Raw genomic sequence first — 11,855 nt, 5'->3', positions numbered from 1 at the left:
CAGTCTTGAACTGTCTTTTAAGAAGATGTAATTTTCTACCCCATACCTGGGAACAATCTGGTGGAACTGGTTTTAATGTTACCATGCAGCCAGAAAGATTTTACCTGTTTGCTGATGCCCAACTTTCCTTTGAAAGACATATATGATATATAAAAAAGACATAAAGCCTTTTTCCTTAGAATCATTAGTCTAATAAAATATAAGGTTAATATCCTCGTTTTAAATTGGGGAGAGACAATTGTAGAAAGTTTGAGGAGCAGAAAGCTACTTGGACAATAAAGGGCAAATATAGGGAAGATGCTACAAACTTTGGCCATTTGCCTTTGGCTGTGAAAAGGTAAAAGCAAGTGTGTGGCTTTGGAACATTGCTCTGTGTATAACATGCCAACAATTTCTTTTAAAGAAGTCAGCATCTTAAAGAAACTGCAGTCCCAGAGAATTTATTAAGTGCTACCAAAGCAGATTATAAAATGGGATGAAACATTCTAATATTTTTTTGACTTCCAGGAAGCCAGTTCTGATTGAGAGTTCCAAATATTTAAAGTTTTTTCACCTTTTGACTGTATTCTTGTACCTACAAAAATATATGTGATAATACTTTGTGGGTATACTTACCTGATACTAAGCCAGAATTAATGAGGATATATTTATTGTAAAGCCCTAATAAATTTCAAACCAATAAAATGGTTTCTCTTAGAAGTAATTTTATACATTTATAACTTAACAGAAAAATAGAAATCACATTTAAGTTACACAGTAATTCAAAGGTCCACAAAATTTAATTGGCACATCCTGCCTGACCATGTTTTGGTTTCCCAGCTCCCATTTTGAAAGCATATTCTTGAATCATCTGAGTTGACAAGTTTAATAAGTTCTTAAGAGTACTCATATGAACACTGTGCTCTTGGTGGTATAGTCAACTGAGTCTACATGTTACTTTCACAAGATTTCTTAATATTCGTAGGAACAATGAAAAATCTTAAATGCTTTTTTTAACGTTAACTATTTAGAATCTTGCTTTAAAATTCAAGTTCCATATACAGATGTCCTCATTTGTCTTTGCTTTGGAACCAAGTTCTGTGATTTACAGTTAACATAAACTTGGCACAAGTTTTTGCTTGTTACCCTAATGCAGTTCTGTAAATCCAAAATATTGTTTTCCCAGAGCAATTTTCCTAATCCTGTAGAAGTTGGCATTGCCCAGTTTTAGCCCCTAGATGGCGATACTGCAAAGATCCAAGTTCTCCCTATGTACTTCAGCAAAACAACCTCTGTAGTAGGCACTAATAGTGCAGTTTCTCAAGCTATCTGAATAAAGGACTGGGTTTTTATTTTCAGACTGTTGTAGTGCCCATATTTTTTCAAAAGACAATAAATGAATTCCTACACAAATGAATTTTAAAAAGACATACAAAATACAAACCCCAATTTTTTTATTAGATTCAACAAAATTATTCTAAGTTGCTTTAAAAGTTTCTAGACGCTTCCTATCATCTCCTACAGACCAGTAACGTGTTAGTAACATACAATGCAGGCACTGGTCTGAAGACCACACTGAGTGGCGCTGAAAAAATTCCTTGAGAGCGCATCCCATCCGGTCAGTAGAACCTTGTTCAAACGTGGCTTCATTACCACTAGCTGGGTAGCTGTGGAAAGATAACTTTCTAAGCCCCAATTTACTCATTTAGATCAGGTAAATAATACCTATGCTTAGGCTTTTTATGAGAATTCAATGTTCATGTACTAACCTCTCAGGGAGCACTCAAATGTTAGTAGAAACTAATATAATTGGTACATTAAATATTAAACAGGTTTTTTCTCTCTGGTTTCTGCTTAGTCATCTTACTGGTGTTCCTTCCCCACTTTGCCTCCATGAATAGAGACAATGTATTCATGGATTCAGTTGATTATCAAACTCTTAAAAGGAACTTGAACCTTGTTTGATGGCCCTAGTGAAAGCACAGCTACTTGGAGATCTTTGACAAAATCCTGTCCTCTCTCTGGGAAGTTTACCCTCTTTCACTGAGCTGGTGTAGGGAGGACTACAAGAAGCAGTGAAGGAATCAGTGGGTACCTCAGCACCCCGACAAGTCTGCAGTCAGATACTTCCATGCCCCACATGTTTGAAGAATTGCAGAAACACTGTGCTGCCAGCTCCAAGTTGAGGTTGTTATTACAAAACCCAGGAAAAGCTGGCACGTAAACTTCACTAGGCAAGATCAAAGATGTTATAGCTACCATTTATTGTGACCTTACTATGCCAAATGTACATGGCTTCAATCGTTAACAATCCTGACAAATGAATCATTTTAGAGATAAGGAAACCAAGGTTCAGAGATGTTAAGATGTTTAATCACTCAATGCCAGTTACTGGTTGGTTATAAAATGCTAGCCAAAAACTTGTGTTCTTTATCACTGTATTTAACTACATCTGGAAGCACAACTACTCTGGCTATGGTGTCCAAAGTAGTCTTTAAGTGACTACTAGTGAATGGAACAAAATCAAATTAATAGTCGTTTTGAAAGTTGCAAGAGCTGTAAAGTCTAAACTATCAAAAAGTACCTAAATGAAAAAGCATAACTACCATACCAGAGAAAAGTGACTCCTACCATGAAAATGTCACTGAAGGTAATTTTTAAATCTTGGCACACCATATCCACAATTTTAAAAAGTTGGGTCCAAAAAGCCTATATATCTGATAAAACTATCCATATCGACGAAGGCTTGAAGATTGAAATAAAGATCATGTAATATGCTCACTTTGGTCAACATTATAAGAGTTTCAGCTTCTTTCCCAAAAAATTCCTGAGATAATATGCAGCAATTCCATCCATGTGCATTTTACCTTTCTCCCCCGAAGAGGAAAGGCTTAAGAAACAAATGTAAAACCACTCCCTTAAAAAACTGATGTGCTGGTGGTAAGAGGGGGAAAAAAAAGCAAAAGAATTAAGGTTTTATAAACCAGAGAGTGTTTTGTTTCTATTAGGTAAAGGGATTTCTTCATATGTTATTTTAATAAAAGGGAATTTCATAGGTAAAAACCAATATTCAAAATTATAAAACAAATAGAACTGTCTGTGTATAATCATTGCATCAAAAATCTGCAAGAGACTCAACAGAAATTCTTTAGTTGACAAATGTGGTTTGAAGGGGTAATAAAATCTTTTTATGGCTAAAGCAAGAGTCTTGTTTCCTGCCGGCCCAAAAATAGATGTTTCATTTCCTAAATAAGTAGGTTCTCCACTGTAAAGAAATATTCTTGTGTAGTTGGTTTCTATCTTCTTGAACTCTGCTCCAAGTTCAGCCAACTTCGTATATGTCCTTAATACAAATTTGGAACAGTCATAGGATTCAAACCATGTCTCCGCCCCTTTTTCTGGGCTGGCTTGGACGGTCCATGTCTCATAATAAATCCCTGTTTCATTGTCCTGTTTTACCCACTTTGCCATTTCGTTAAACGTGTTTCCTAGTCCAAAAAAAAAAAAAAAAAATGACGTGAACATCAAAGCTAATCATGTTAGTTTTAAGTAAAATGTTTTAGCCAGATTAAGGCCATGAATGTACATGAATAAAAAATAGTTTTTGAATTTCCAAACCTGCATCTTGCAATAGTAATCTAAGCTCAGCCAACTTTTATTCCACTTTTCAAGGCACAAGGTATTTCTGAATTGTAAATATTAGATGTGATAGAGAAGTCTTATATATGAATTCTATAATCATTTAAGCCAGTCAAAAGCAAAATTATACACATGTGGAAGCCCTCTTTCTCTACCCTACTCAATGAATTGGATTCAGAAGCAAAAGAGAAAAGGAGAGCAAGGAAAAACTGGAAGATGAAAGAGTGAATGGGGCAAAGAATATAAGAAGAATTGAGGGTGAAATGCAGAGCTGCTCTGTTGGAAAGCATGGTATGTACACAGCATGCATGGCTGCCTGAGGAACGGCTACTCTGGAAGGCTGGTCTACTAATGCGATAAGAGGAAGCACTGTACCACATCCACCTGGAATATTTGGTATTTTCCTCTTCTCCCTGTACTTGCAGCTGTTGGGATTCTGCTTACAACTTTCCTACCCACCACACAAATGAATACACTAAAATGGGAAATGTGTTTTGGCCAAGTACATGGACTATATAGACTCCTGGATGGCTAACATTCTCTCCTACCACCCTGTACCAGAGCAGAGGAATCTCTCTAAATGTTAACAAAACACTGTCCTTTGCATGGTTACCACCTCATCTGGGCATTTATAATGCCTAAAAGGGCTCGGCCCCAATGTTTTGTCACTGTGTGTGAAACTTTTAGGTTACTCCAATTTGAGTCCATAAAATCAACACTTTATGTCCTTGAACATGAATAGAATGGCTGCCTTTATTGATTTTATGGAATTAAAATTCTGGAATAATAAAACTTGTTTCGTTAGAACTGGCGATACTGTTCTTAGTGTTCTTCAACTCAAAAAAGCCAGTGCTATAATTGGCCTAGAATGAAAGAAAGTGTAGCTATTTATTACACCAAGCATTGATAAAAGAAAGGGACTTTCATATTGCTGGAATGGTTTGGGACACATCAATTAGAAGAAAACACAGTATATAGTTAAAGATTAGGAAAGGGCACAATATATAGTTAAAAGAGCCCCAGATTACATATAAGAGACACCAGTTATATCCCTGGTTCTACATCCAGCTCTCTGTGACCTTGAGAGACAGGTAAGTCATGCTACCTGGCTGAACCTCAATTCTTTATATGTAAAATGAAGAGTATCCTAGCCTTCCCCCCAAACATACTCCAAAATGCTTTGTGAAGAGCTATACAAGTGGAAAGCATGATAATTTCTTCAAGTCCTGTGGTTCAGTAATAATTCTTACAACAGTACTTCCATTACATTTCCATTTTTTGGAGAACAATGGTTTACAGTGTAGAGCTCTGTAAATGATATGGCCAAGCTCTCTACCTATAAAAGCCTCATCCCCATCCTACACACAAGGCAATGAGTCAATGAGGTAAAATATGACCAAAGTCACATAACCAGTTTCTGATAAAGGTTCTGAACTCCTTTATCAGTAACTAAATGCAACACATGCAGCAAAATTCCAACTGTTTCAGCAACTTTCATACACATCCAAAAGAAAAGAAAACCTCAGAGATAAAATATTTAAGTTTTGAAGAGGCCTCAAATGCATAAGATCATATATGTTTGGGGAGGCAAGTGAGCCAAGTGGTTAAAAAATGGTCTATTGACTGCCAAGTTCCCTAGTTGTGGAACTTTTACCTCTTTGTGCCTCAGTTTACCCATCTGTAAAATGGGAAAAGTACTTCTGGAACTACTGTATTTCTGGAACAAAAGTGACCCCTATAAAGCAGAACATTACTGAAACGCCTCAATGAAAATAATTTCTATCATTTAGATATTTATGCGATGATCAAATACTGCCATATTTTTTGAAACTTACCTGATATGGTTGCTACATGAACTAACGTCCCATTTTCCTTCCAGTGACTATCATCAATTCCTTCAAAGAAGCAGGCAGCTCCTTGATTACACCAGAAAGGGGCATTCATTTCAGGTCGAAGGTGGGGAAATGTGCAGTTTCCAAGCTGGAAAAGCTCATACCATTCCATTGTGTAGTTCTTGCCAGTTAAAGTACTCCTGAATCCAATGGCATCATGCATAATTTTCTGTGTAAAGATCATACATGTATAAAAGTATTTGTGAAGCAAACACTGTTCCAAGAACAAGATGGGAGAAAATGTGATGTGTCACAACTGCGTATCAAGTAGAACAGCTGCTCAGCTGTTCCTTCTTCCGTGTTGCTATTCTTGCTTCCACTCTGAGGCCCCTCAACTTCTGGGCCCTCATCAGCTGTCCTTTGCATGATTACAACCTCATCTGGGCATTTATAATGCCTAAAAGGGCTCGGCCCCAATGTTTTGTCACTGTGTGTGAAACAACTGCAGTTGGCCACTGCAGCTCATCTCAGATAGGAAGGACGTATGCTATGTGGACACATTCATAATCTCCTTATAGCTTATATTAGTATGAGAAGCCTCCATGCCACAGTCTCAAGAAGGAAGTCTATGTACATTACAGGTGATGAGAGACTCAAATGGTGAGCTAACCTGGGAAAAGTGCATATAACAGACAGGGCTTGGAAATGAAGTGTCTCCTGTCTTCCCTGTCCCTTTCTCGGGCCTCCTCCCTTCTTACTTTCCAGGAGCTGGGTACAGGAGTTGGGGTTTGGATTCAGAATATTAAAAAGGATGAGAGCAACTGTATCTGTTATTGTCAGGATCACAAAACCTGATTTTTTTTTACTAATTTTAAATACATTAAGAGAAAAACCAATAAACGAGCTAAAATCATCCATTTAAATTGCGATTATTCCTTCGAATCCACTTAATAATGACATCATTTAATTAACTAAAGTTATACAATCATGACACATCCTTACCAAGTGTCCCAGGAGGTCTCCATATTTAAATTCCCATACTGGGGCTTGTAACCGAAAGACTTCAATAACATCATTAGCCTTGATAACTGGGATAGGCGAGCCAGTTGGACAGAAAGTGTATTTAGCTTGACAATAAGGATCTGGTGACGGACGGAAGGAAAAGCGTCTAATAAAGAAAAATAAACCATCAACTTAGATTCTAAGGAATTTGGTTCTTCTGGCACATTTTAGAATCCAGATTTTAATTTCACCGTCAATAACATTGTTAGAGAAAACAGTCAAAGCTTAGCCTATAGTGTATAAATACACATTTTATTTGTTTTCCTGTGAACACATTCCAATGATGTCTTTGTAGCCAATGATACATTAAAAGCACTTTGATAAATGCACGCTTCCCTGTTTCCTGCTCTCACTGTGGGAATTTTGGAGACGGGGACCATATCTTAAAATGTGTATAGCTCCAGATCTTATTTAGTAGACGAATATTTACTGAATAAAGGAATATTTTTCAAATGATATTTAACTTCCCAAACAATCTATACACTAAGATTATTGTTCAAAGGTAATTATGATTAAGTAGAACATATTTTCTATTTTAAGAATTAGCCAACATTCCTTAAACCAATATTTACTAGGATCTGCTATGTGTAGGATACTATAGGAAGAAGGGAAACAAAAATTATATTACTGTTCCTTTCCTCAAGAAGCTTTGGGTGGGGGCTGGGAAAACATTAAACAATGAAGCACTGTGTGGTAAGTGCTAAACCAAAGAAACATATAGTCCTATGCGCACAAAAGAGAGAGAAATAATTTTTACCTGTGTGGATGGGTGGGGGTGAGGAAGGCAAAGAGAGATGAAGACCTGGTCTAGGTTTTTAAAATACTTTTGAAGGGTAGGAAAGAAAAAGAGAGTAAACACTTTTATAGGACAAGCACAGCACGCTGGAAGTCTCAGCTAAATAAGACTGGAATTCAGGCTTCAAGGCAGGAGCGGTGAGAAGAAAGGAAGGCAGGGACTGTCATTCTGCATTAATAGAGAGTGAACCACACCCCCTGAAGTCCTACTACTGGGAGGGTTAAGCCCAGGAGTGAACTTACAGGATTTTAAGTAGCAGATCTGACATGACTGAATTTGCTATAAAATAAACTTTATTTTATGAATTAGAACATGGTAGGGAGAGAGGCCAAATTAAAGCTGAGAGGTCAGTTAGGTTACTATGATAATGAAACAAAAGCGGCAGCAGAAAGCCATGGCTATAGGACTATAGTTGAATTCAACTCAACAGACACTGGTCACCTTCCATATTTGACACTGGGAGAGAAAGATGAAAGAAGCTACCTCTATCTGTCCTCTTAGAACCCTAGATCTCTAAGGTTCTAGCCAGATGTACTGGTTTAGAATCCTAACACATCAACAAAAATTTATATTTAAAAAGTTACCAAAATCTTGATGTTAGCCAAAAACATCAACAACCTTCCTGAAAGTTTACGCGATTCGGGTATACTTACCTGTTTGATAGGTGCTTACCTGGTTTTAAAAAAATACATAATTATATATAGGTCTCACCTGCCCACAGCAAAATCTATTTTAGGTCAAAGGCAATTTCAAAAGCATAGTTTATCCAGCAATCCCTCTACTGGGTATTTACCCCCAAAGACTTGAAAACCTATATCCGAAAAGATATTTGCATACTGATGTTCACAGCAGCATTATTCACAGTGACCAGGACATGGAAGCAACCAAAGTGTCCTACGATAGATGATTGGATAAAGAAGCTGTGGTACATATATACAATGGAATATTACTCAGCCATAAGAAGAGATGAAATACTGCCATTGCGACAACATGGATGGACCTCGAGATAATCATGCTAAGCGAAATAAGAAAAAGTTGAAAATCACATGATATCACTTACATGTGGGAAATAAACCTAAAAGCAATAAATGAACAGGACAAAGAGAGACAGTGGACATGGACAATAAATAGTGGTTACCAGAGGGGAGAGGGGAGGAGGAGGAAAGAGATAGTATGAATAAAGCAAGGGGTGGGTGTCAAATATGAAGTGATGGAAAGAAATCTATGGGAGGTGAACACACAGTGTAAACATAAATATGCATTACTGTTAAAGTGTACAGCTGAAACTTACTGGATTTTGTTAACCAATGTCACCATAAAAATTAATTTTTTTAAAAGCATAGTTTAAGTGTGAACTTAAAGATAAATTTTATTTTGAGGGGATTAGATGGAGGCATATACTTAATTCTGGAAACTTAAACATAAGAAGTCAGTCAATAACTTGCTCTTAAGTGGTTTTGGATTTACAATCTCTTCCTTGTTTTATTGAATATTTAATTTTTACTTCTTATGAACATTTTATTAACATTTTCCAGAAAACCAGTTTCAACCTCAAACTTCTCTTTTCATGTGTACCAAGCAAAACAAGTGGTACAAACCATTCAATGAGCAGAATACACTAATATCCAGGTTTGACGACAGCTGGCATTTACTACATTTAATCCTCCTAACAAACCTAAGGCAAGTGCTATTACTATTTCTACTTTCTGTCTCAGGACACGGGGGCACAGAGAAGCAAGTAACTTACTTGCCTCAGATCACACAGCTAGTCACGGTGGAGCATGATGTGATCCCTAGTAGTCGGAATCCAGAACTCACTCCCGACCACGGGATTATCTGAACTCACTACTTTGTCATCCAAAATAGCTGTGCGTTTTCAAAAGCTGCTGCCCTTTCCCTTGCCTGACGTAGACACCGTGTTTTCTGTTTAGCCATGTGACAGTGACAGGCGGTGTAAACACTTTTCTAGGTCAAAAGCGAGAATCAGCTTTATAGGTTTACAGCCTCTGCACTCAAATTCTGACCACTGTCCTACCTCCAGGATAAAGACTGGACAAACGAGGTCACCAACCTTCCCGGTTTCCCCGGGATCGAGGGAGCAGGAGAGTACAGGGACACGCGACTTTTAGTGCCCAAAACGGGAAGTCCCGGCGAACCAAGGCGAGTTCGTCATTCTGTAAATTCTGCCAGAGGTTACGCTAATGACGGTGCAGGACACACTAAATGTGAAATTCAAAGTCTTCCTATACTACTCAATGAGTCTAAAAGTCAGCGATAAAACGTTACTCCCTTTTCCTTCCATAATTCAGGCCAGCGATGAGCCTAAGTCGCCTCGTCACTGGCTCAAGTGTCCCAAGAGGGAAAAGCGTTCAGGGAGGCGCAACAAGCGGCCACTCCCAAGCTCTCAACTTCGTTCTACGATTTGCTCAGTGTCGCGAGGGGCCGGCCGCGTGACCGGAAAAACAAGGCCCGCGCGCGGGTCCCCGGGGCCGCGACGGCCGCCGCGCCGCGCCCCGGCCCCTGCCGTGCGCGCGCATGCGCGCCCCACCGCGCCCGGCCGCGCGCGCGCACTCACTTGTAGGGAACCGGCCAGTGGCGCCGGGAGGAGACGCCCGTGGCCGCCGCCAGCCACAGCAGCGCTAGGGCCCATCGCCAAGGCGCGCGCCCCGGGGACGCGCCCGCGCCTCGCTGGACCCCGGCCCCCGGGCTGGTGTTCCTCGCCCGCGCCATGCGGCGGCTTCCGCTGCCACTTGGGCCTCCCGAGCCCGACGACGGCGGAGGGCGGCCGAGCGGAGCATGCGCGGTGCCACTGCCCCGCCCGCGCCAACCGGGCCGCGGGCCGCGGGCCGCCAAGAACCCGGCGGGGCCCGCCCTCTGCCTGGCGTCCGGGCCGAAGACTCGGTTCCCCCCGCGCGGGAAGCCTTTCTGAGCATTGGGGAGCCAGGCGGCGGGTCTCAGCGCGGTCTTGTCCCGTCTCCTCCCCAGCGCCCTGCATAGTGGCGGCTTCCCAGCTTTGCCAGCCATGGGGGGCGCTTGGGTCCGGTACCCCAGAGCGCTTCCATGGGCCTCGGGGCCTTGTTTTTCTCTTAACCTATTCGTTATGCCGAGGTCTTCTGGCCTCACGTCTCAGTTTAAAGATCACTGGTTCTTTGGATCTTCTCCGACCTTCCCTCAACAATCGCAAAAACCAAACCAAACCAGATCAACAAACATCCAGCGTTGGGGGCTCCTCTAACAGGAGACTCTTCTTACCTCGCCCCACAGGGCCCAGACTAGGTGACAGAAAACATTTGAGTGAGGGAGAATCCTTATTTGGAGTAGTGGGTGCAATGAGGCGGACAATGGGGGAATGACTTGTCCTTGTGAGACCTATGCCAGTGATAACGACCTACACAAACAAGACACATGCAGCCCATGCTACTTCTCTATGTTCTATTTTATGCATTTCCCCCTCCCCCATGTTCTTCCTTGTTTGGAGCTACCACTTCAGTGGGGAAGAAGGTTCTATATACATTACCCTCTCTTCAACCTTTCACCCACCTCGAGAAAATAATGGGATCAACTGCCCTGCTTTATGACCTGCCATGCTGTTATATACTGATATGTCTGTAAATAGGACTTTAAAGCTGTTGTAACTAATAGTCACTTGGTTTGCAAAAGAGCAAGCAGCCTGCTGAGCTGTAGGACCAGTGCTTTCCAATGCCTTCTCTTCCACAACACGCGTGAAACATCGTAACATTTGTAACTATATCAGAATAAATGAGGTGGCTGCAAAGGCCCGAGTTGCCCACCATGACCGTGGGTGGGAGCGTCAGCGGCTTCCCCAGGCCTGCCAGGCCTTCTAAGGGCTGTTTCGAAGTAGTTCTCCCCGTCTCTTACCCCTCAACACCTTTGCCCACTTATCTAAGCATTCAGGTGGCTCCAGTCCTAGCCCTCCTTCATATACTACCCCAGGTCAAAATCACCAAGGCTAAACTGGCCTCTTCAAAGCCCCACGAAAGATGAGAGGGGAACACATCGTAGCCATGAAAGCTGAAATGCAATGTGAGATTTGAAGGGCACTTGCAGGATTCCCTGTGAATTCGCATTTTGAGCATTTAACTAAACCTAATTAAAAGCAACATTATAACTTTTGCAAATATTGGGACCATACACTAGAGGGCCACAGTGAAACTTCCCATCCTCAGGACTTCCTAGAGCTACAAAAGCTTCAGGTTGACCTTGGTGGGGATTTCTTTTGGGTCTGCGGCTCTAATACTGAGAAAGCATTACCTCATATGAGACCTAACGCAGTGTCTTAGTCACTCCCATATGCTCTGCTCTGGTCCTGCCATCTGTTCCTCTTGGCTATGACCCCAGCACCCCAGGCTAAAGATGCTTGCAGACTACTGTTGTCTGATACCTCATTGTGCTGGTTACTTCTCGCTACTCCATGGCTGTGAAACCTTGAAGGCCCATTAATAGACTGGATTTTAATCCAGTCGGTTTCCCTTGGGCCCCTTGCCCAGTTAGTCTTAAGACCACTAGGAGGAACATTACTGTAATCT

The 11,855-nt window shown here is 41.1% G+C and overlaps 1 protein-coding gene across 1 annotated transcript; it reads right to left on the bottom strand.

Annotated features, from left to right (window-relative positions):
• Positions 1-687: 687 nt before the first annotated feature.
• On the bottom strand, positions 688-10,098 carry CLN5 (CLN5 lysosomal BMP synthase). Its single transcript, XM_039886915.1, has 4 exons — positions 9,884-10,098; positions 6,453-6,618; positions 5,454-5,679; positions 688-3,467 (listed from the first exon to the last, which is right to left on the bottom strand). The coding sequence occupies exons 1-4, from the start codon at positions 10,036-10,038 to the stop codon at positions 2,956-2,958; spliced, it is 1,059 nt and encodes a 352-aa protein (XP_039742849.1). The 5' UTR covers positions 10,039-10,098; the 3' UTR covers positions 688-2,955.
• Between the last annotated feature and the right edge of the window lie 1,757 nt (positions 10,099-11,855).

The sequence above is a fragment of the Pteropus medius genome, unplaced genomic scaffold (assembly GCF_902729225.1).
Source record: "Pteropus medius unplaced genomic scaffold, Ma_sr-lr_union100, whole genome shotgun sequence".
Classification (NCBI taxonomy): domain Eukaryota; kingdom Metazoa; phylum Chordata; class Mammalia; order Chiroptera; family Pteropodidae; genus Pteropus; species Pteropus medius.
This window is presented reverse-complemented; position numbering and strand designations above follow the sequence as displayed.

Bases quoted from the DNA above. Each gene is read 5' to 3' on its own strand.
- CLN5 (XM_039886915.1), bottom strand. From the start codon at position 10,038: ATGGCGCGGGCGAGGAACACCAGCCCGGGGGCCGGGGTCCAGCGAGGC. The intron at 6,619-9,883 runs GTGAGTGCGCGC...TTTCTTTATTAG, and splicing joins CACTGGCCGGTTCCCTACAA to ACGCTTTTCCTTCCGTCCGT. The intron at 3,468-5,453 runs GTAAGTTTCAAA...TTTTTGGACTAG, and splicing joins TCATGTAGCAACCATATCAG to GAAACACGTTTAACGAAATG.